The 22,208-nt window shown below is 44.1% G+C and overlaps 1 protein-coding gene across 2 annotated transcripts in view; it reads left to right on the top strand.

The window, feature by feature from the left end:
* GNB5 (G protein subunit beta 5) overlaps positions 1–22,208 on the top strand; it is a 38,701-nt gene that overhangs the window by 8,792 nt on the left and 7,701 nt on the right. For both annotated transcript variants that reach the window (XM_019477851.2, XM_014605953.3), the window contains 7 exons: positions 1,421–1,557; positions 3,292–3,333; positions 4,743–4,819; positions 6,751–6,883; positions 11,509–11,652; positions 17,954–18,045; positions 18,166–18,214. In XM_019477851.2, the coding sequence (XP_019333396.1) occupies positions 1,421–1,557; positions 3,292–3,333; positions 4,743–4,819; positions 6,751–6,883; positions 11,509–11,652; positions 17,954–18,045; positions 18,166–18,214 (674 nt within the window). The remainder of the gene's footprint in view (positions 1–1,420; positions 1,558–3,291; positions 3,334–4,742; positions 4,820–6,750; positions 6,884–11,508; positions 11,653–17,953; positions 18,046–18,165; positions 18,215–22,208) is intronic.

Genomic DNA, 22,208 nt, shown 5'->3' with positions numbered 1-22,208 from the left:
CTATACTCCATGTGGTAGCAACAGCCCCTCAAAATTGAGGGAACTGCTAATAAATAGACATGCTTGTATCAGTAAATCCATTAGCTTTGGCAGGTTTGTTTTAACTGCAGAATTAACCTGGGCCCTTTGGTCTGTTTTAAGTACAAATCTCTGTACCGTCCATGCACAAAAATGCCTGATTTGGGTTTGGAAATGCTTTAAGTGCAGACATCGCTAGGCTCAGTTTCATTCAGCCTGTAATCAACCCAAAAATCGCTCAGATGTCGAGGGAAGTTGTAGACTCTTCGTTGGAGGTTTCAGGAACAGGCTGGATAAGCATCTGGCTGGGCTGGTTTACAAACAAAGAATCCTCCTTCTGTGTAGGGGATAGCAAACTCTTGAGGCCTCTTCCAGTCCTCTGATCCTCCAGTCATCATCCATCAGAAGAAATCATAAGAAGAGCAAGTTCTGCAGTGGCTGACAGTTGAATAGGGAAAAATCCTAGAGCTTCTCAGTGGAAGGAGCCATGGGATAGCTCCTTAGACACACAAGCACTATAACTGAGGACACAAATATTGGAGAGTAGCTTTTCTCTGGGCAAGCTCTCACTCAGGCTAGGTTACCCCAGGTGCTCAGACCCAAGTGCCTGGCTGTTCATGTAAGGAGAACAGATTTGGGGTTAACCCCACCGGCATGAAAGGAACCAAGTGAGGGTTTGGCCTCATGGCATTAAATCACAGTGTAGCTAAAATGTTCATTTGGGTTTTCCATTACATTCCCAAGTTTGCACATTTTTGTAAAACAAAACAAAACCACCCATTTTTAAAACAAACTGAAGGAAGCCACACAATAGATATCAGTAGCATTAATGTGAATAAAGAGCTATCAAGCCCCCTTAATAAATACTGTGCTTGATTTGATGTAGTAACATTTTGGCTTAATATAATGTGTTTATATTATCAAACAAAAAACATCAGCATCTCTACTTTCTGAGAATGACAGTTCCATAATCATTGCAGACAAAGCACTGTACTAATATCATTAGATTTTGAAGATCTAACTTGTTTCATGCAGTTTTTCAATTTTTTACTAAAATTTCGACAAAAGTTAGGTCCAAATTAATACAGGTGATTTTTTTGTGGGTTAAATAGAAACACAAAACTGCAGTGGCAGATAGGCAGGATTCCCTCAGACATTTCTTCTGTTTCTAAGAACTGTTTTAGGCAAAGAATACTGTATCTGTGGTATATACACACGGTGGTTTGATTTCCTCTAAATGATCTCAAGATCTGATCTAGCAAACATGTACAGGACTGACAGCTCACTGCATTGTGCTTCTTGGAATTCTGTAAATAAAGCTACTTATGGCATAAGTGTTTGCAGGATCAGGAGTTAATATGGAGTGACTGTTTGGGAGTAACTGATGGTTAATTCTCTGCAGTTCATCAGGTGGCAGACCGTGTGGAGGCATTGGGTCAGTTTGTGATGAAGACCAGAAGGACTCTGAAAGGCCATGGTAACAAAGTCCTCTGCATGGACTGGTGTAAAGACAAAAGACGAATTGTGAGCTCTTCCCAGGTAAGAAAATGTGTTAGGGGCTTTTCAAAGTCACTGATGGGCGTTGTGCAGTTCTGACAGCTATAGTAGAGAACAGTAAATGGAAATAAAATGTATGGTTAATCTAAGTCTTTCATAATTAAGGCATTCACATGGCAACATATTTGTTAAGCACAAACCAGACTAATAAATAAAGAATAGAATTCTGTTGAGCATCATCACTACACTTGATGGAGGTAGTACTCTAAAAACATCTTGACCCCCTTTTGTACAGAATTTTCAAGGGTCCTTTAGCACATTAGATGTGCAATTTTATAGTAAGATTTCATATAATTTACACATACTAGTCTGCAACGTCTCATGCTTACGATTTGCATTAGCATATAGAAAAAGAATTAGGATAGGGAGGTGCTGATTTTTTTTTTTCCTAGAAAAGTCCTGGTGCCACCTGGAACCATGAGATTCCTTGAGTTGTCCTTGCATTTGATCTGACCTTAATAAATTTAACTTAGCTTGCTATAACTGTTGCAAATGTTGGGGCATTTTGTGCTGTCTGTTCAAGAGCTATCTCCTATCACAAAGCTGGTCTGAGTGAGAGGTAATGAGATAAACACCCTTTATTACTTTTAGGTTGCTGGTTCATAGTCAACCTAGAATGGTAGTGACTGGAATTGTTACCAGTATATCTGGCAGCTTGTTACATCTGACCTGTGTGCATTGGCCTGTAGGAAATCAGTTGGTGTTCACAGTGTAGTGCCTAATAGATAGAATTACGTATTTATATTACAAGTTGCTGTCAGAGTTACTGCTAATTGGCTCTGTTCATAGTGATCTCTGCAAGGAGATTAAAGACTGAAAGTTTAATATGATATTTTTAAGTGGTAGATTATTAGTGTGTACAATTGAAAGAAAAGAAAGAGGCTCTAATTCACCTTAAAATATGTGTTCTGAAAAAAACCCTCAGTAATTCTGTGAACTGTGAATCATTTTGGGATTTCTGCTATTTCTCTTATAGGTAATTAAGGTCTGTGTTCTGTTTTAAACCACTTAGTTCATACTCATTTTGTATTTTATTAAACATTTATTTTGTGATAATAAGTCCAGATACAGCAAATAAACAATTTGCTTCTACCATGCAGAAAAGATGAAGAATATTATGTATATAAGCTAAATATTATGGGCAAAGACACGGTATGATTATATAGTGCACTACTGGCTATGTGTTCATGATTGCTATTTATAGATATCTTAAATGGGTGGCTGATGGTTCAATAAGAGTTAGGACTAGGAAGAAGAGAGGATAGGAGTAGGAAGGAGAAAATGGATAAACAGAGGGATGTGAGGAAGAGATGCAACTGTGCCTTGGTAGGTAGTAATTATGACCTAGGATAGGTAAACTCAGGAGAGAAATAAAGTAAAGGTTACTGTTTCCTGAGAAGATCCGACCTCCATAGTTAGTGTTGAGGAGAACTGTGTCCATTCCCTTAGCAAGGCACTGGAACATGGGGTGTGTTTCTCTATATAAGCCTTTTAGACACCATTTACTCATCAACATGAGAGGAATGGTGTAATTATCTCGCAACCAGAGAAATGCCAAGTTGAATTCAGTGGTGTCACTAATTTGGAGCAAACAGCATTGCAGCCAGTAGCAATGATGTGAAGGTGGTGCAGAAGTTAATAACAGTGTTTGCACAGATCTCTGTAATGTGGGACTCAAAATACTCTTGGTTTCTCTCTGTCTGCCTTTTAATTTAGGATGGGAAGGTGATCGTGTGGGATTCCTTTACTACCAATAAGGTAAGAAAAGTTCAAATCAAGTCTGTAGTTTCATTAAATCATAGAAAATTAGAGTTGGAAGGGACCTCAGGAGGTCATCTAGTCCAACCCCCTGCTCAAAGCAGGACCAGCCCCAACTGTGTCATCTCAGCCAGAGCTTTGTCTATCCAGGTCTTAAAAACCTTCAAGGATTGAGATTCCACCATCTCTCTGGGTAACCTGTTCCAGTGTTTTACTACCCCCTTAGTGAGAAAATTCTTCCTAATAGCTAACCTAAACTTCCCTTGCTGAAACTTGAGACTCCTTGTTCTGTCATCTCTCACCACTGAGAATAGTCTAGCTTCAAACTCTTTTGAACCCCCCTTCAGGCAGTTGAAAGCGGCTATTAAATCCCCTCAGTCTTTTATTCTCTAGACTAAATAAGCCCAGTTCCCTCAGCTTGTCCTCATAAGTCATGTGCCCCTGAACCACTTTTGTTGCCCTCCACTGGACTCTCTCCAATTTGTCCACATCCTTTCTGTAGTGGGGTGCCCAAAACTGAACACAGTAGTCCAGCTGTGGCTTCACCAGTGCAGAATAGAGGGGAATAATCACTTCTCTGGACCTACTGGTAATATGTCTGCCAATATAGTTTCTATATGCAAGGCCAAATTTTGGCTGCATTGCATGTTTTTGTGAGGTGGGACAGAGACACTTCCCACTCTGTTCTCTTCAACGCGCCAGAGCTGTGGTACTCATCAGCAGGGCGCTAAGTACTTGGACATGAGGATTTCCAGCATTCTGCTCCCTGGCTGGCCTGTGACTGTGTTATTTCTCTGTGCATGACCTGGGTGCAGAGCAGAGCTGGAGAAGTGCAGTCTTGGTGTTTGCCCCTGGCTGCTTTAGCCATTTTACCCCCAGATGCCCCAACCTCTAATGGGCCCCACATGCCCCTGCGACTCCTTCCTGGCCCCTTCCACTGCATCTCAGATCTATATAACCTTAGTGGAGGCTATGGGTAGTAAAAACAAGCATTGTCATGCTGCACTGGGAATCCAGAATGGGAATCTTTATTGCATTCTTGCAGGTACAGTAAGTCTTACACAGTTGTTTGTGAGCAAATTGCAATAAAGCATGAATTTGATTAACTGCGTTTGCAGATTAGCCTAGGGAAATGTATGACTTGATGTATTTCACTTGAATTTTGTTCTTCTAAAGCCTTTTGATTTCACAATAAAGGGTCCTCTTGAACTAAAGATCAGCTCTTTGGTGTTTAGTTTAAAGAGAAAAATGTATCGGCTCTGTTTCCTATTTTCATTTTAATACAATGAGTACTCCTAAGGGCACTTAAGCAATTTCAGCCTCATTATCATTGTTTTAACACAAATTAGCAATGTAGTAAAGAGATAAGGAATTGATGCTTGAGATATAAAGGACATGTTGTATTTCAGGAACATGCAGTGACAATGCCATGTACATGGGTGATGGCGTGTGCATATGCCCCGTCTGGATGTGCCATTGCTTGTGGGTAAGGATAAACTCTTGCAGCTTTGAACTTGGTGGATCTTTCTATGTAACTGAGCATGTCTGTGAGGTGCAGTGTAATTCCATGCAGAGATACCCATAATATCTGTGAATGGGCTACCTCAGGTACTTGCAGTATATCTGTATTAGGGCAGCACTTCACCTGAGCTAGTACACCCTGCTTCATACCCAGGCTTATTTGTCCATGTGAAGCACTATACTGTTGCTAGTACCTGAGCTACCTCAGGTATCACTGCATAGGACTGCAGTGTGTCATGGAAGTGATGCACCATAGGTCCCAAGGATATGTAGCGAGTGGAGATGCAACAAGATTTCAAAATGTACCTTTTTCCTTTCAGACACATCTTGGAAACTGTGGGAAAGGGTGTGTTGCTTAATTGTTCTGTTGGGAGTTGGGGAGGAGGGGAGCAACAGTCCAAAATGAAACTGAAGGTTAATTAAAAAAAAATCTGCATATGTGACATTGTCTGTGCATCACTAGAGTTGGTTCATAGGCAGACAAGGTTCCTTGGGTGAATTTGATATCTTTTATTAGACCAACCCAAATAGTTGGAGAATATTTATTAAGCAAGCTTTCGGGTTCAAAAACCCATCGTCAGGCTAAGGAACTTTCAGCAGTTGGTGTGTGCTCGTTGGTTCACAACTTTACAGATGCTGACAGTCAGATCACTGGGATCTTGTAGACAGCTAAAAAATAGCCAATGAGTCTGATTGTTTCCATACTGGTTCACGCTTGCATAACTCCATTGACTTCAGTGGAGGGACTTCTGATGTGCATCAGTAGGAGAGAAAAATTGAACCCAAAACAGGGCCTCTTCCAGCACCCCTGGGATCCAATGAGCATCTTTCTGTTGCTTTCACTGTCCAGTGGATTGGGTTTTTTTTGATCAGATGCAGGTTTGATATAGTCCATAATGCATCTTTTGATTACCTCATGACTATTCATATGAAGTGGCCATCTTCATGAATTCTTCTCAGTATGTACTATTAAATTGAAATCCCAGATCAGAGTCCCATTGTGTTGTACATTGTAGAAATCAGTCTTCTAGTGACTTAGGATCACTTATTGCCCTTGGCTTGTATTTGTAGCTGTCAAAGGGAACTGAACAGCATGTGTACATCTAGGGGACATAGGACCTTAATGCTGTACTAAGTTTTATGTGCCAGCTTAGTACACAAAGAAACTGTTACTGCTGTTTTCTCATCATTAGGTTGTAGAACTTCAGGTGTTAAATACTTACTCCAAAGAATGCTCTTTAGCACATGCAATCATTTAGAGCAGTGGTGCTCAGCCTCTGGCCTCCCATCCAGATCTGGTCTGCAAAGCTTTGTCATCCAACCCAATGGACTCCCCATGGGTCTGGAAATTTGGCTGCAGGGGAGCAGTAGCGGTGTTAATTGGTTCCAGAGCCACAACAGTTAACACTGCTATTGCTCCTCCACCACCACTTCCCCACCATCATGTTTCCAGACACTGTGGCCACATCTGGTGCATGGAATAATGCCAGCACAGCAGATCACACTTGCAGACTGACCCTGTGCCGGATCCAACCTGCAGACTGGCCCCTCACCACTCATTTGACCTGTGGAGCCAGATTGGTTGACCACCACTCATTTAAAGCATCTGTCTCCAAGCAACTTAGGATTTGTTTGATTTCTTTTTTTTCATTCTGTAAATGTCTTTAACAGTGTCTTTTAAATAGCATCCTTACCTTAAAATTGAGATAAAAGACAGGTGGGGATTCCCTTGGCGAGGGGAATCCCAGATGCTGTCATACAGTGGAAATCTATACTTGTATGGGTTTTTGACATTGGAGAATTTTTAGGACATTTCATTCTTTTGTTTGCTTATCATCCCACATTTATTGTTGTTAGTGATTTAAGAGTGTTCTCTGTATCTTTTCTTTGCTATAGTGGCCTGGACAATAAGTGCTCTGTGTATCCACTGACATTTGACAAAAATGAAAATATGGCTGCAAAGAAGAAATCAGTTGCAATGCACACAAACTACCTGTCTGCCTGCAGCTTCACTAACTCGGACATGCAGGTAAATGCATTCACTTGCACGTTACTCAGGTATAATGCACAATCATGAGTTTCACTTACCTTTGTCAGCATAAGGAGATGCAGATCACTCCTCCCTGCACCAGCAAGGGTCTCTGTGCCTCAGGAGAGGTATCCCATTCTGCACAGGGGAGATACCCCTGCTTTAAGAGGCAGCTTCTGACTCAGCTGGAAACTTCATAGGTGCTCTTACTGGCAGAGGCTATAACAAGGAGGATCTGCTGAACCCGTTGATCTGGCTGTCATTGACAGTAGCACTGCCTGGTCATTTGGAGACTCATTGGTGGGAGGGAAAGGTTACTGCACTGGTGTTCCGTGCACTTTCCATTGCAGGGGTCTGTGCCAGCTTGGGCTTTTATGAGCTGAAATAGAAGAGTAACACAGGAAATCTAACTGTAAAAACTCCATCACCTGCACAACCTGATTCAATTAGGACTAGGTTCCAGCTGCTTGGAACCATTTTTGTCCCATTTATTCTATATTCCTAGCCTGCTTTGCTATTGTGCTTATTGGTCTTTCCTCCTTATCTATTATTTAATTGAGGCCCCAGATCAGGGCCCCATTGTCTTGGGTATTATATGGCCACATGTCAGGAGTCAGTCAGTCTCCACCCCAGAATGAAAGAGAAAGGGGTAGGTGAAAGGAAGTACTATTATCCTCATTTTAGAGATGGGGAACTGAAGGGCATAGAGATTTATAGGGTTTGCCCAAGGCTGTATGGGGAATCTATGGAAAGAATATGAGAGAGAGAAAACAACAAATACTGTCCCAGTCTTCTGCATGCCAGCCTGCTGTATTAACCACAAAGGATCCTGCTTCTGTAATAGATAAACATCTAAAATATCCTACATCTACAAGAATGTGAAAACCTAGGAACAACTGAAGAACCAAGATAATCCTCAACCCTAGTCTGTTTTTAGAATTTTAATTGATATTCTACACATTAGACTGCAGCAAAATAAATGGAGTAGAAAGTATTTTCATTGTAGAAGCTGAATAGAAAGGCATATTTTACTTTCCTTCTTTCAAGATATTTACAGCTCTTACTAAGGGAATATCAGGTATGATTGCTTCTATTTCAAGACCTGAGATATCCAAGAGTAAGCAGTTATTTGCTATTCTGTGGTTTCAGTAATGAATCTGAGATGCTGATTCAAGTCTATTGCCATGGAAACAGAAGGAAGTCAAGGATCTACCCACAGTGCTCCAGAGTGCTTAATTGTGGTCTTAAAATGCAGGAGGCCAGTATAATTAGGGCAGGGCAAAACATGAAGTCTAACTTGGATGAAATGTTGTTTGTGAAATACAGAACCAGCTTTTTGCTTTCCTGGATGTACTTATGTGAACTGAAGCTTTTTATTTTTATAGGGTTTAATTATTCTCTGTGCTTGAAGAAGAAGTAACAATACCGGGAAGGAATTTGCATTCTCATAGAGCAAACTGTATAGCTATCACGCAGACTGGTATAATATTATTTCTCCTTTGTGCAACATTAATAGTGGGTTTAGGGCCTTTCTATGTGCAGGATACATGGTCCCTGTTGCAAAGAGCTTCCAGTCTTGCTACACAGATATTGCCTTGAGTGGTATTTTATAGTCCTGAGGGTAACGGATTAAGGTAGTCTGGTGAAATGAAGAGTGAGATTAGAATAGCAAAAATAAACCAGCAGTCCAGTCCTCTTTCAGGATGCTGCTGCTTGATAAAGGGCTGTAGAAAAACATGTTTTATCTCCATTGCTTGTGGAATGGCCTTGGGATCAAATTTCTTATAACATAATTAACCAGGAATATAATGAGGCTACAGGATAAAATATGTGCCACAAACAGCACAGAGGATTTCCCTCTACTACCTTTTGGTTAAGCATTAGGGAACTTTAAGGGTTTGTATGTAGAGAGGAGCAGTTTTCTTCCTAGTTCACATCAACGTTAGACTTACTCCCAACCACAGGCTAAACCCAATGTAAATTTAAAGGCCTTTTCCTGCCTGGTATCAGCAATTGGTGATTCACTTTGCAGGGAACAGACAAAACCTCATATAACTAGGCCCTCTCTCTGCTTTTACTCTCTGTCTTTTTCCACATAACAGCAGGAAAGCCTGGTTGCCACACACCAAGCCAGAAATACCCATAATTAATAACAATAATGATATTTTCACTTGAAGTTCCTAAAGTATTTTATCTTCAGAAGCCAAACAGAACCCAGTGGCTGAACTGGGGATTGAATTAGAGAGCTCTTGACTTCTGTTTTCTTGCCCCAACAACAGGGCAAAAGGCTTATATCAGTGACAATAAATTGTTTCTGATATGTTGTACAATACGACAGAGTAAGTTAGACTCATCAGTAGCCCTCCAAACACCTGTGTATTTCATACCTGATTTGGTATTACTGAAGTGAGCACATGTTTGTTAAAGGAGGAAGGTGATATGTGCTTTACCCTCAAACCTATTAACATGCTGACTATGCTAAATGCTGCCACAAGGTGGCAGATGAAGACCTTTGAGCCAGTGTTTCCAAATAATCTAACAGCAACTAGAATCAAGTTAAATATTTTAGTCCTGTTTTAACTTTGTATAGGAATGTTTGGATTTGAGCTCATAATATTTCCAATCAAACCACATACTTCATAAAATATATTGAGTTCCAGAGCTCAAAGTGGTGGATAACTCCTTAACTGGTCTACCGGCTGCTCTTTCCTGTGTCATCTTCTTGAATGCTTGTTTGTGTATCAGAATAGGAAGATGCAGATATCCTACCAGGTAGAAATCTCAACATCTTGCACTACACCTATACATTTTCTTCCAGAATCTAACATCCTGAACCTAAACACTGGGTTATAGCTAATTTAGGACTCTAGTCCGCATTTATGATCTCAAAATATTACCGTATCTCTACATACAATGAACACATGCAGCACAGTCTGTTATGATTCCTGCTATTTTGCCAACCTCAGTGTATGGAAAGTGTTACTGGATTTGAGCTTCTGCCATAAAAATAATCTGTGTACAAACAGAACATGCAGAAATTCACCCATGTTTCTTCTAAAGCGTACATATAGCAAGCCACCTCTGCAATTAAGACACAAGCACTCTGGTTTCTCATTCTATGAGAATGAGAAACATTAGACAATATCTCAATGTGCAGCATAGTTGCATAACAGCCACTGAGTGCCACAGGCCAATTCTGAATGCTTGAGAACCATCAGGACTTGAACATGGTAACAAGCCACAATCACATGTGTTTTCAACAGAGACAGTAAGACAGGGGTGGGCAAAATATGGCCTACAGGCCGGATCTGGCCCACCAAGGGATTTTACCCAACCTGAAGCAGGACTCAGCCCTGCCTGGACCAGGCTTGGGGGGCAACCTGAGTTGTGGCACATGCAGCTGGTCCCACTGGCCCCAGGCACACAGCAGGCCTGGGGCAGCACAATGGCTAGACTCTGCTTCTCTGTAGCAGTGACTCCTTCTGGCTGTTGCTGCCAGTGTCACCACTGTCACCGGCCCAGGCTCCACTATGTGGACACCCTGGCTGGTCAGCCCCACCCCCACCACTGGGGGCACCAGTACAGAGTGGGTGAGTTAGGGTCTCCATGGGGACCAACCCCAGACCCCCATGGGCAGGGCATTCTTAACCAGGCAGGTGGGATGGGGCCCTGGGTGAGTGGGGAGCGGGATCTGGGAGCAGGGCAGGCAGGTGGGAGCAGGGCAGGCATCACAGGGTGGTGATAGTATGGGACCAGGGCCAGAGCAGAGCCAAAATCTGCTCTCTGCATGACAGATCGTGACTGGCCCAACCTGGTGGGGGAGGGCATGGAGCGTATACCCATGACCCAGCTGCTGCTGCTCCCACCCCAACATGGGCATGAACGGACAGCCATAGTACAGCACAGCTGCAGAGCAGTGCAGGATGGCCAAATCCCACCCTCTCACAACAGCTCACCAAAACTCCCTAAGTGGCCCTCCACCCAAATAATTACCCACCCCTTTTTGTTAAGCAAATAAGAGAAGTTGTTAGCAATGATTGGTCATTACTCATCCCTTCCCACGTTAATGATCTATTCAAAGTCAAGGACAATGTAGGGGTGACAGATTTGCCAAACAATTGTCTAAACAGGCTGATGCACACAAACAATTTCACATCCATTGGCTCAAGGTCTGGCTGTTTCATACAGCAAAGATACTGGTAGGAAGAAGTTAAGCGTATTTAAGTCCACCAACTCCATTTAACCCTTTTTCAGATTTCAGCTTTATAAACTTGAACAGGGCAGACATCTGGTGATGAATCTGGTGCTATGTGCTTTCTTGAGTTATAGAAATGTCAGCAGATCATGGACTGAGGTCAGCTTCTCAGACATCTGAGAATAGAATTAAGCCTTTATTAAGTGACTACATTTGATGTTGATCAGTCTCAGTATTCTTGAGCTCTTTTCCACTTTGTCATTTTCCTTTCAGGAAAATCATGCTTAGATCCACTTGGATTTTCTGACTGACATTTGCTACACATTAAAATTTTCCAGCTCTGTGTGTGTGAGTTGGTCAAGTACCCAAAGGAACTGCTAACAACTTTTATGTATTTTTTTATTGTTGGTCTTTTTCTCCCTTTCTGTAGATCCTGACAGCAAGTGGAGATGGGACTTGTGCCCTTTGGGATGTTGAGAGTGGACAGCTTCTGCAGAGTTTTCATGGGCATGGGGCAGATGTTTTATGTCTGGATCTGGCTCCTTCTGAAACAGGAAATACATTTGTTTCTGGGGTAAGTGAGATATTTTATTTTGTGATGGAAAACCAAGGAATGAGGAATGGGAAAAGGAAGGATACATAATAAAAAGGGAGATTCATGATCTTGTTAAACCTGGTAATAGATTCATTGCCGGCACATTTTCAGGCTGGATCAAATTAATTCTCTTACTATGGGGCCAGACCCAACCCATCACACTGACTGTGGCTCTGCTTAATTTGCAAGTACCACCCTACATTAATTGATGTAGCACATGATCAAAAGCATCCACAGAGATGAGAAAAGACAATTAGAAGTGCATGTGGTGAAGGTGCACCTTTTAGAAGGTGATTGAAGCCTTTCCTTGATTAATTATTACATTCTTACCTCAGATTCTATTACATTGCAACATCCTTTTGCACTTGGATCCTTCCTTCTCTATTCACTCACTTCCTACTGGGTGCATGTAAGAGAATGCTCAGTTCGCCTTCTTGGTCAGTATGTGATGCCTGTATTAGGGGTGTGCGAAGCGGGCCGTATTCAGTTCAGATACAGCCCAATTCGGGGGACAGTGATTTGATTCGTTGATTTGGATCACTGTCCCGATTCGATTCAGCTGAATACGAAACTGATTCGATTCTGATTCGGAGAATCAACGATTTGGCCATAGACGCAGCTTTAAATGTTTTTGTTACATACTTCAAGGTACTAGGTGAGGCTCATGAGCGCTGAGATGGTGGAGCGGATGGAGCGTCCCACAGGAGTGCAGGGAGGCCCCCTGCCTGCTTGGCGGCAGACCTGGAAATGGACCATGGCATACTTTTGGTCCACTTCCGGGTCCATTGCTGAGCACATAGGGGACCCTCCCCGCGCCCCCCAGCTCAGTGAATGGCCGTGGGAGACCCCAGCTGCTCCTCCAGACCCAGGAGGCACCAGTCACTGACCAAGGGGGAGGTGGAGGGTACATCACACGCTCTGCGGCAGACCCGGAAGTGGACTGGAATTGCTTCTGGTCCACTTTCAGGTCTGCCACCAAGCACACTGGAGACACCCCTCCCCCCCCCCCCCCCCCCGGCGCTTCCATGGGACACTCCATCCACCCCACCATCTCAGCATTCACGAGCCACCTGGTACCTTGAAGTATGTAGAAAAAACATAAAGCTGTGTCCATGTCCAAATCGTTGAATCTCCCCAAATCAATTAGGAGGGTTCTGATTCAATTCGGAGAGATCAAAGGGTCTCCTAATTTGATTCGGAGATTCGGCTGCCGAATCAGGCCAAATGTTTGCCAAATTGAATCAGCAACTGAAGCTTCACACAGCCCTAACCTGTATCACGTCTTGCTAAACTCCTTCCCAGAAGTCTGAGGATAGCTTGGGGTCTGTGTTAGCCACTGCACAAGCAGTATTTATTACAAGGTGTAGGGCCAAATCCTCAATGCTGTCTGCCCCCAGCAGCACCAAGGGCACAGCAGGCCTGCCTGCTTCTTACCTTGGCCCAGAGGTGACAGGACTGTAATGGCAACACACACTTTGTGTGCCTCCTGATGGTATCTCTCAGGGAACAGGCAAGAGAACTACAGGAGGAGGTGGTAAGGCTCCAAAGGCGATCATCAATTCTATGCTGGAGGAGACCTCCAGGACTGTGGAGGAAGACACAGTGCTAGAGACACAGCACTAGAGAAGAGAGAGGACATGGACACCCAAGAGGGTGGAAGCTGGAAGCTTGTGACTTCTAGCAGCAAGCAGAGATCTTCACCCTCACCTGCAGTCATTCATCTAGAGAACAGATATGCAGCCCTAGCAGCAGAGAGGGAGGAAAGGAGCACGTTCCATTGGTGGTAAAAGACAGGCCAGGCCTTACCAAAGTAGGAAAGATCAAGATGACTGTCACCAAGAAGCGATGGCTGGTGGTGGTTGGCAACTCCCTTCTGTGGGGGCAGAGGGAAACATCTGCCAGCCTGACCTGTTGTCTCGGGAGGTCTGCTGGTTGCCTGGAGCCCAGATCTGAGATGTCATGGAAGGATTACTGAGGTTCATCTGGCCCTCTGACTACTATTCCATGCTGCTCATCCATGTGGGCACCAATGATACTGCCAGGGGGGACTCTGAATGTATCAAGAGTGACTACAGGGCTCTGTGTACAGTTAACTCAAGTTGGCTGGCCTGCCAGGGGGTGTAAGCTAATGCTCAGGTAGCTCAACTCATCAGCCGCTAACAAAACTCCTCAGCAGGATGGATGGAGCCTAACTCCACCTGAGTGCTTGAAGTGCCCTAGTGTTTTCCCACAATTCTCCTCTTGTACCCAGAAAGGCTAGACATGTTCCACCCACAACTCACTGGGAAAGAATCATAGAGCATTTCCCTTTACTGCAGTGCAGAGAATTTTGGGATATACCCGGAGACGTCATTGTGCCATTTAAGAGTGCGCAGTGCCAGCGTGGATGTGGCTGCTCTTGAGCAAGGTTAACTCAAGGGAAATGGCCCAAGGGCTAAAAAAAACCACATTCAAGTTAACCTCTCAATGAAGACTTGGCCAACCCTAATTTGATTCTGATATAGCTACAGCCTCTTGGCATGTGTGATTAATTTATACAGGTTTCCCTTGCTTTATGTTGTACATGCATTCCTGGAAAACAGCACAAAACTCATTCACATAAAGGGAACCCACTTTACAATGTAACAAATAGCGATACATTCCAAGTCCTAGACTGTACTGACCCCCAGACCCATTTCTACCACTTTTACCACTTTTACAAGACAATTGTGGTACTCACCAACAGCAGACAGTACGCACAAGCACAGGGCACTATCATAATGGGGATGGCAACTACAGAAACACGTGTTGCAGACAACGAGCGAGGAGTGCACACAGGAGACTATATTTTGGTGCTTGTTACTCCCACAGTGTACCACACAAAGCAGCTGACTGCAGGCTTCCACCACACCAACCACATAAGAGCGAATTTACCTTGCATATAACGAATTTTTGGTATAAAAATGGTCATCGTATAAGAGTGAATGCGCACGTACAGAAGCCGCATAAATTGAGGGAAACCCATACTGGTATATAGGAGCTTATAGCAGCATAGCTATTCCTGTGAATCAGGTAAATAAGATTACACAAGTAGTGCCTGTGTTGCACCTATTTTAACTCTCTAGCTAAAAATTACATCCCTAAATGAGAGGGTCAAATTTGTACCTAAGTTTTGAGTGGCAAGGCCTTCATATCACTTTTACTGCTCCCTCAGAGTTATGCCAAGCCTGTCTTCAAGACCTCTCAGGCCTGAGCCCTCAGCATGCAGTCAGTACTTAACTCCCTCTGAATACCATTACAATAAATCTCTTGCCTTATTTGGAGCACATTGGATAGCTTTTCTTAAAGATCCTTCCTCCACATGGATAAATCACCATACTGTCCTGTCAAGAACTTCATACTTCAAGCACCAGACTGAGTATTGTGCACCTTCCAGTGGAGTACCACGGGTCCCTGGCACCCAGGGGCCAATGCCTCCATTTGTATGCCCCTCCGAGACAATCCAAACAGTGTGCAAGGCTGAGGCAAATCAGCCTGTGCAGGGCCCAGCTCCCACCCCACGGTACATCCATGGGGGAATTACCAGCACAGCACACCAGCTGTGGATGGAGGGGTGCCAGCTGGCATTTCCAGCTGGAACAGCAGAAGTCCACAACCTGCCAGGCAAGTGGGTGGGCCACACAGCAAATGCGGGAGGCTCCGGCCAACACCTGGGGGCCATGGCCCCCTACCACCCTCTGTCGGTATGCCACTGTGCATCTCGAAGTCCCATAGGAGTGATTAGTATCCAAAGAATGCAGCACTGGGCACAGGATAATGGATGGGCTTTGGAAACTAATACATTGACTCTCCTTCCAATCTATTTCCATATCTTGGAAGAAGAGCCAGTAGTTGGTAATTCAGTACAAGAAGGAATGTTTCTTTTTTTAAATAATGACATCATAAGTAAAAATATATATATTTTAATTGCATAAGAGATTTGAGAGAGGGAGCTGGATCACGAGGAGACTTTAGTTTAGCCAGCAATTATGTCTCCTTTAAAAATAAATAATGCATATGCAATGGTCTACTGAGGAGGAATGCACTAGATAAGCATGAATAGCAGCAGCCTTAGCCTGTAATATGTTCACCATGTTCCTCTGGTGGCTGCAGGGACCTGAAGGGAAAGGCAAGTGCCTCCATTGGCTAGCATGTAGACTAGTTACTGCCCCCTTTTTTATCATGTCCCAATTTTCATAGTTTTAATCGTTGCCTTCCCCACCCCATAAAAGAAAATCTGGGGGGCAGGTTACTTGACACCGATATTAAAAATTTTCATTATTAATATTAAAAAGTACTTGGAGACCCCCAACTTGTATTAAACCTGATTATACTAAGAACTGCATATAAATTGTGTATATGCACACAAATATACATTCATGTCCATATGCATTCATGTGCACAGATGCAGGCACGCACACACGAAGAGATGGTCCCCACTCTGAAGTGCTCGGAATCTAAATAATGGGAGACAAAAACTGGGATAGAGAGAGGTGAGGTGACAGGTAGATCCCAGGTCACAGCAGGTTAGTGGCAGGAATGAGATTCCCAGTCCAGTACTTTACCATGAGATGGTTGTGAGCCTGATCATATGAAGTGCTGGGTACTCTTAGGAGGGATTAGGTATTTTCAGTGGAAGTTGTGAAGGTACGTTGCATCTCCTTGCAATATTCAGCCAAGTTAGAAAAATAGCTTCTTCCCACAAAACCACCCTCAAGTTTCGGCCTCCTAAAGCATCTTAAAGACTTAAAGGACAAAGAAATATGACAATAAAAATAAAACATTAAATACATTTTCAAAAGATGATCTCAAAGCAAGTTGAAAAATTCTTCATGCTCTCTTTCTGTCACTGCTATGTTTAATACCAAACTGCAGTTAATCAAATAAAATAAGAGCCATAAAGGGGGTTAAACCTGGAAAAGTGGAGTTGATGCAATTATTTCATTTTCTAGCTCAGTGTATTTACAGTGCACTATAAAACTTTAAATGGCAGATATTAATTTTTTATATTGAACATGTTAAGTGATGAATGAGTCAGACAACTTTAGTGACTCACTGCATATCACAGAATATGACTATGGAAACAGCATTAGGACAGCAGAGCACCACAAAGTGGTTTTTAGTGTTTGATCAAATGGCGGCAGCCTGCATTGACACCCCTGGGCTGGGTCTACGAAATAATTTACTTCCACCTCCTGCTGTTTTACTGCATCTGCCCTGTTGGCAGCACCAAAATGAGTACTGGTCTACAGTGGCCAAGTGGCCACTGAGGATTTAATCATCGTATTGTGCAGTCCTCTCAGTTCTGGTTGCCTTGGTTTTAGGGCCTATGTTATGAAAATATTTGTGGCTTGGTTTTTCATGATGGGGAGTACCTGCAGCTCCCTCTGACACTGAATGGAGCTGTGGGAGCTCACAAATCAGAAAATTAGACCCTAGAGGTTTCTAACACTTGGCACCCAAAATCAGAAGCCCCTTTTGAGAATGTGAACCCACGTGTCTTGCAAAAGGCTGCTCGGCACTAAACCCAAGCTTAGAACTTGATAGAAATCTGTCTCCCTGCACGATGCTCAACCCATCAGTGCTGCCCCTGAAGAGAAGGGAAACCCACTTTGCAGTGCAGTGTAATGAGTAAGCCTTAAACCCTTTCTGTTTATTTAACTGGTGTTCACAATCAGAGGATGTTTCCTGTGTGGAATAAAGGAAAGACATAAATGGGACAAAGGCTGAAAAAAGATATGCAAAGCAATTTTAATTAAAGCATAGTTTTGTTTCCTGTAATGGTTTGACAACTCCTTTTATAGACAGTAAAGGAGAATGTTATATAGATTTGGTTACATTTTTTAGTCCAGAAAACATCTGCGAGGTTCTTCTGTATAATTTCACTTCATTTGTATCTGTGAGATACCTAAGAAAATCTCAAAGGGACTGTGGCCCAGCTCCTGCAGGAGTATTTAATACTATCATTGAATTGTGGTGTGAACCAAAGTACCGGCATCTCCCTTTACTCAAACGCACACGCAAAAAAGTAGTGAGTGGTGCTGGCTGTAAGGTTTGCCTCTGCGATTTTTTGTTTTCTGAATATAATGCTCTCAAAATCTGGAGCTTCTTTGCTAGAGTTTATCCTCCTAGGAGCTGTGATGTTCCAGGTGCTAAGAGTTAGTTGGGATTCGGTGGGTGCTTTGGCCACATGCAGGGGGGAATTTTAGTGCAAGACCTAGTAGGGGTATGTGTATAATCAAAATGATTTTTTTGTTTTTAGGGGTGTGACAAGAAAGCAATGGTTTGGGACATGCGATCTGGTCAGTGTATCCAGTCCTTTGAAACCCATGAATCTGACATCAACAGTGTCAGGTCAGTGTATTCCTGGCAAAGTACATTGACATTGTTTTCATGTGAAGCTCTATATTAATTTAATTTTTAAATTCAGCCTTATCTGAATACCATAACATACTATATTTTTTCTCCACACAGGTACTACCCTAGTGGAGATGCTTTTGCCTCTGGTTCAGATGATGCCACAGTACGTTCATTCAGCAAAATCACTCACAATTGTTATTTCTCAAGTCAGAAATCTTAAGAGTAAGGAGCCAAATTCACAGGGGCTAAACTGGGCCCAAGACATCATACTAATGTATGATTATAGGGGAATTCTTTCAGTCATCTTTGCTGGCCTTTGGAAGGCTTTTGGTTTGAATGGTTTCTGTATGAGGCCTTCCAGCATTGCATATGGTAGATAAACCTGAGAGGAACGGCCACTACATGAGGTTTTCCAGATTTGTTGTAAATCTGTCAAAATTTACAACAAAATGTCATTAATCTCCCAGCCCTCTTTAACCTGCCAGCTAAACTTATAGTTGCATCCATTTGCCGAAGCGAACCAAATTTACATTGTTTGAGTTGCTGTGTTTTGTGGCACGTGATGGAGTCCTGCTAAAAATGTATCCCTAAAATTATCCCCCTGACACTTCCATTTCAGATTGTTCTTCGTTCTTGGGGACTGCTACAACTACACGCATTCCCCACTTCAGCCACTCTAGAGTCTGTCCCAGATCAACTGCTGTGGCCATATGACAGAGAGCATAAGTCAGAAGGGTTTGTGCCCAAGTCACCTTGTGCAGGGCCAGTCTCCCTGCACTGTATCTAATCTACACAGGGCTGCAGCAATCACAAGGATCCAAAAACACAGGCAAGTTTTAGAATTGAGCCAGCCTGGCAGCAAAGATGAGCGATAGCATAGGACTTACCGTGTCAGCCCTGCACCAACTTAGGATTCCCCCTTAGTTAGGCTGGAACTGTTTCCTGTGGGCTGTTTAGGTGGCTTAAAACCAAAATTCACAGGGAATGCATTGCAGTGTACCCCTGTATCACTGGGCCTTCTGACCCCCCAGCTAAGAAATATTCTAGATTCATAGATTCATAGATGTTAGGGTCGGAAGGGACCTCAATAGATCATCGAGTCCGACCCCCTGCATAGGCAGGAAAGAGTGCTGGGTCTAGATGACCCCAGCTAGATGCTTATCTAACCTCCTCTTGAAGACCCCCAGGTTAGGGGAGAACACCACCTCCCTTGGGAGCCCGTTCCAGGCCTTGGCCACTTGAACTGTGAAGAAGTTCTTCCTAATGTCCAGTCTAAATCTGCTCTCTGCTAGCTTGTGGCCATTATTTCTTGTAACCCCCTGGGGCGCCTTGGTGAATAAAAACTCACCAATTCCCTTCTGTGCCCCCATAATGAACTTATAGGCAGCCACAAGGTCACCTCTCAACCTTCTCTTGCGAAGGCTGAAAAGGTCCAGTTTCTCTAGTCTCTCCTCGTAGGGCTTGGTCTGCAGGCCCTTAACCATATGAGTGGCCCTTCTCTGGACCCTCTCCAGGTTATCCTCATCCCTCTTGAATTGCAGCGCCCAGAATTGCACGCAGTACTCCAACTGCGGTTTGACCAGCGCCCGATAGAGAGGAAGTATCACCTTGGATCTATTCGTCATGCATCTGCTGATGCACGATAAAGTGCCATTGGCTTTTCTGATGGCTTTGTCACGCTGCCGACTCATGTTCATCTTGGAGTCCACTAGGACTCCAAGATCCCTTTCCACTTCCGTGCCACCCAGCAGGTCATTCCCTAGGCTGTAGGTTTGGTGGACATTTTTCCTCCCTAGGTGCAGCACTTTGCATTTCTCCTTGTTGAACTGCATTCTGTTGTTTTCTGCCCACTTGTCTAACCTGTCCAGGTCTGCTTGCAGCCATTCCCTGCCATCCAGTGTGTCCACTTCTCCCCATACCTTTGTGTCATCCACAAACTTGGACAGAGTACATTTCACTCCCTCGTCCAAGTCGCTGATGAAGACATTAAAGAGTATTGGTCCAAGGACCGAGCCCTGCGGGACCCCACTGCCCACACCCTTCCAGATCGAAACCGACCCATCCACCACGATTCTCTGGGTGCGATCCTCCAGCCAATTCGCCACCCACTGGACTGTATAGTCATCCAAGTCACAGCCTCTTAACTTGTTCACCAGTATGGGGTGGGATACCATATCGAAGGCCTTCCTGAAGTCTAAGTATACGACATCCACCCCTCCTCCTGTGTCCAGGCGTTTCGTAACCTGGTCATAAAAAGAGACTAGATTAGTCAGGCACGATCTGCCTGCTACGAACCCGTGCTGGTTTCCCCTCAGCATAATTTGTCCTGCCGGGCTCTCACAAATGTGAGCCTTGATAATTTTTTCAAAGATTTTGCCAAGGATGAAGGCGAGACTGACTGGCCTATAGCTGCCCGGGTCCTCCTTCCTCCCCTTCTTGAAAATGGGGACCACACTGGCCCTTTTCCAGTCCTCCGGGACTTTGCCCGTGCGCCATGAGCATTCAAATATTCCCGCCAGTGGCTCTGCAATGATGTCGGCCAGTGCCTTCAGCACCCTCGAATGGAGCTCATCCGGGCAGGCCGACTTAAAGGCATCCAGTTCTTCCAAGTGACTCTGCACCATCTCAGAGTCTACGCATGGTAGTCTGGCGCCTTGCTGCTGCCTCTCTACAACCCCAGTGAGAGACTTGTCGTGCCGCTCGCTTAGGAACACTGAGGCAAAGAACTCGTTGAGGAGTTCAGCCTTGTCCCCCCTGTCCGTCACCAATTGCTTCTGCCCATTTAGCAGGGGTCCTATTCCTCCCTGGGCCTTCCTTTTACTCCCTATATATCTAAAAAACAATTTCTTGTTGTCCTTTACTTGGGTTGCCATCCTCAGCTCCATGGTAGCTTTGGCCCGTCTAACTGCCTCCCTACAAGCGCGAGCAGAGGAGGTATATTCGTCTTTGGTGATCTCTCCTTGTTTCCACTTTTTGTGTGCTCCCCTTTTGGCCTGTAGGCTGCCCTGGATTTCTGCGGTCAGCCAAGGAAGCCTCCTGGCCCCTTTCCCTCTTTTTCCTCGCATCAGGATGGTCTCCCTTTGTGCCCGAAGGATCATTTCCTTAAGGCACAGCCACCCTTCTTGGGCTCCCATCACTTCAAAACTCCTACTCTGTAGTGCGTCCTTGACTAATCGCCTGAGTTCATTGAAATCAGCTTTCCTAAAGTCTAGCACTTTCACCCTACTAGTTACCTTACCCACTCAACGTTTTATGGTGAATTCTATTATTAGGTGATCACTGTCCCCCAGATGGCTACCGATCTGTAGGTCCCCTACCATGTCATCCCCTGTTGCCAATACCAGATCCAGTATGGCATTCCCCCTAGTGGGACCGTGTACCCCGTGTCAAGTGGAGGTCCTGTACACAGGTTAGAAACCTGCGTGAACGGTGGGACTTTGCCGTCTGCATCTCCCAGCAGATGTCTGGGTAGGTTAGGTCCCCCATAACTACCGCCTCCTTAGCTTTTATGGTCTCCGAGAGCTGTCTCAGGAGCCCCGAATCTATTTCTTCCCCTTGGTGTGGGGATCTGTAGCAGACCCCTACCACCAAATCCCTTTCTCCTTGCCCCCCATGTAGCCTAACCCACAATCCTTCTACTTCCTCATCCTTGGATTCCATCGATGAGGGTTGACGTATATTGCTCATTGACATAGAGCGCAACCCCTCCCCCCTTTTTCCCCACCCTGTCCTTTCTGTACAACCTATAACCCTCAACATGTACCGCCCAGTCATGGGACAAATCCCACCAGGTTTCCGTTAGCCCTACTAAGTCATAGTCTAAGTCTAGTGCAGTTGTAATACTTGTATTCAGTTTAGCTGATTGTTTTGGGACCTATCTGAAATCTAATCAGATTAGAATCAGGCGCACAAAGTACTGATATAAGCGGAGAAGTCAGTCTGAACAAGAAAATTCACCAAAACACTGAACATGAATTGAGAGGCTCTGTAATTCAGGGTAAAACCACATGTAGATTCTAGTATTGTGCTTCATCCAGGTTACTTAACTTTAATGTAAATGGTATCAGTGTGTGCTTTACAATGAGTAAGATTATTCTTGTCTTGCATGTATTTTTAACACTGGGGCAAAACTTTTATGCTAAAATATACAAGCTGCA

The sequence above is a fragment of the Alligator mississippiensis genome, chromosome 11 (genome assembly GCF_030867095.1).
Source record: "Alligator mississippiensis isolate rAllMis1 chromosome 11, rAllMis1, whole genome shotgun sequence".
NCBI lineage: Eukaryota > Metazoa > Chordata > Crocodylia > Alligatoridae > Alligator > Alligator mississippiensis.
The sequence above is the reverse complement of the archived record's forward strand: the minus strand, read 5'-3'. Positions and strand labels throughout refer to the sequence as shown.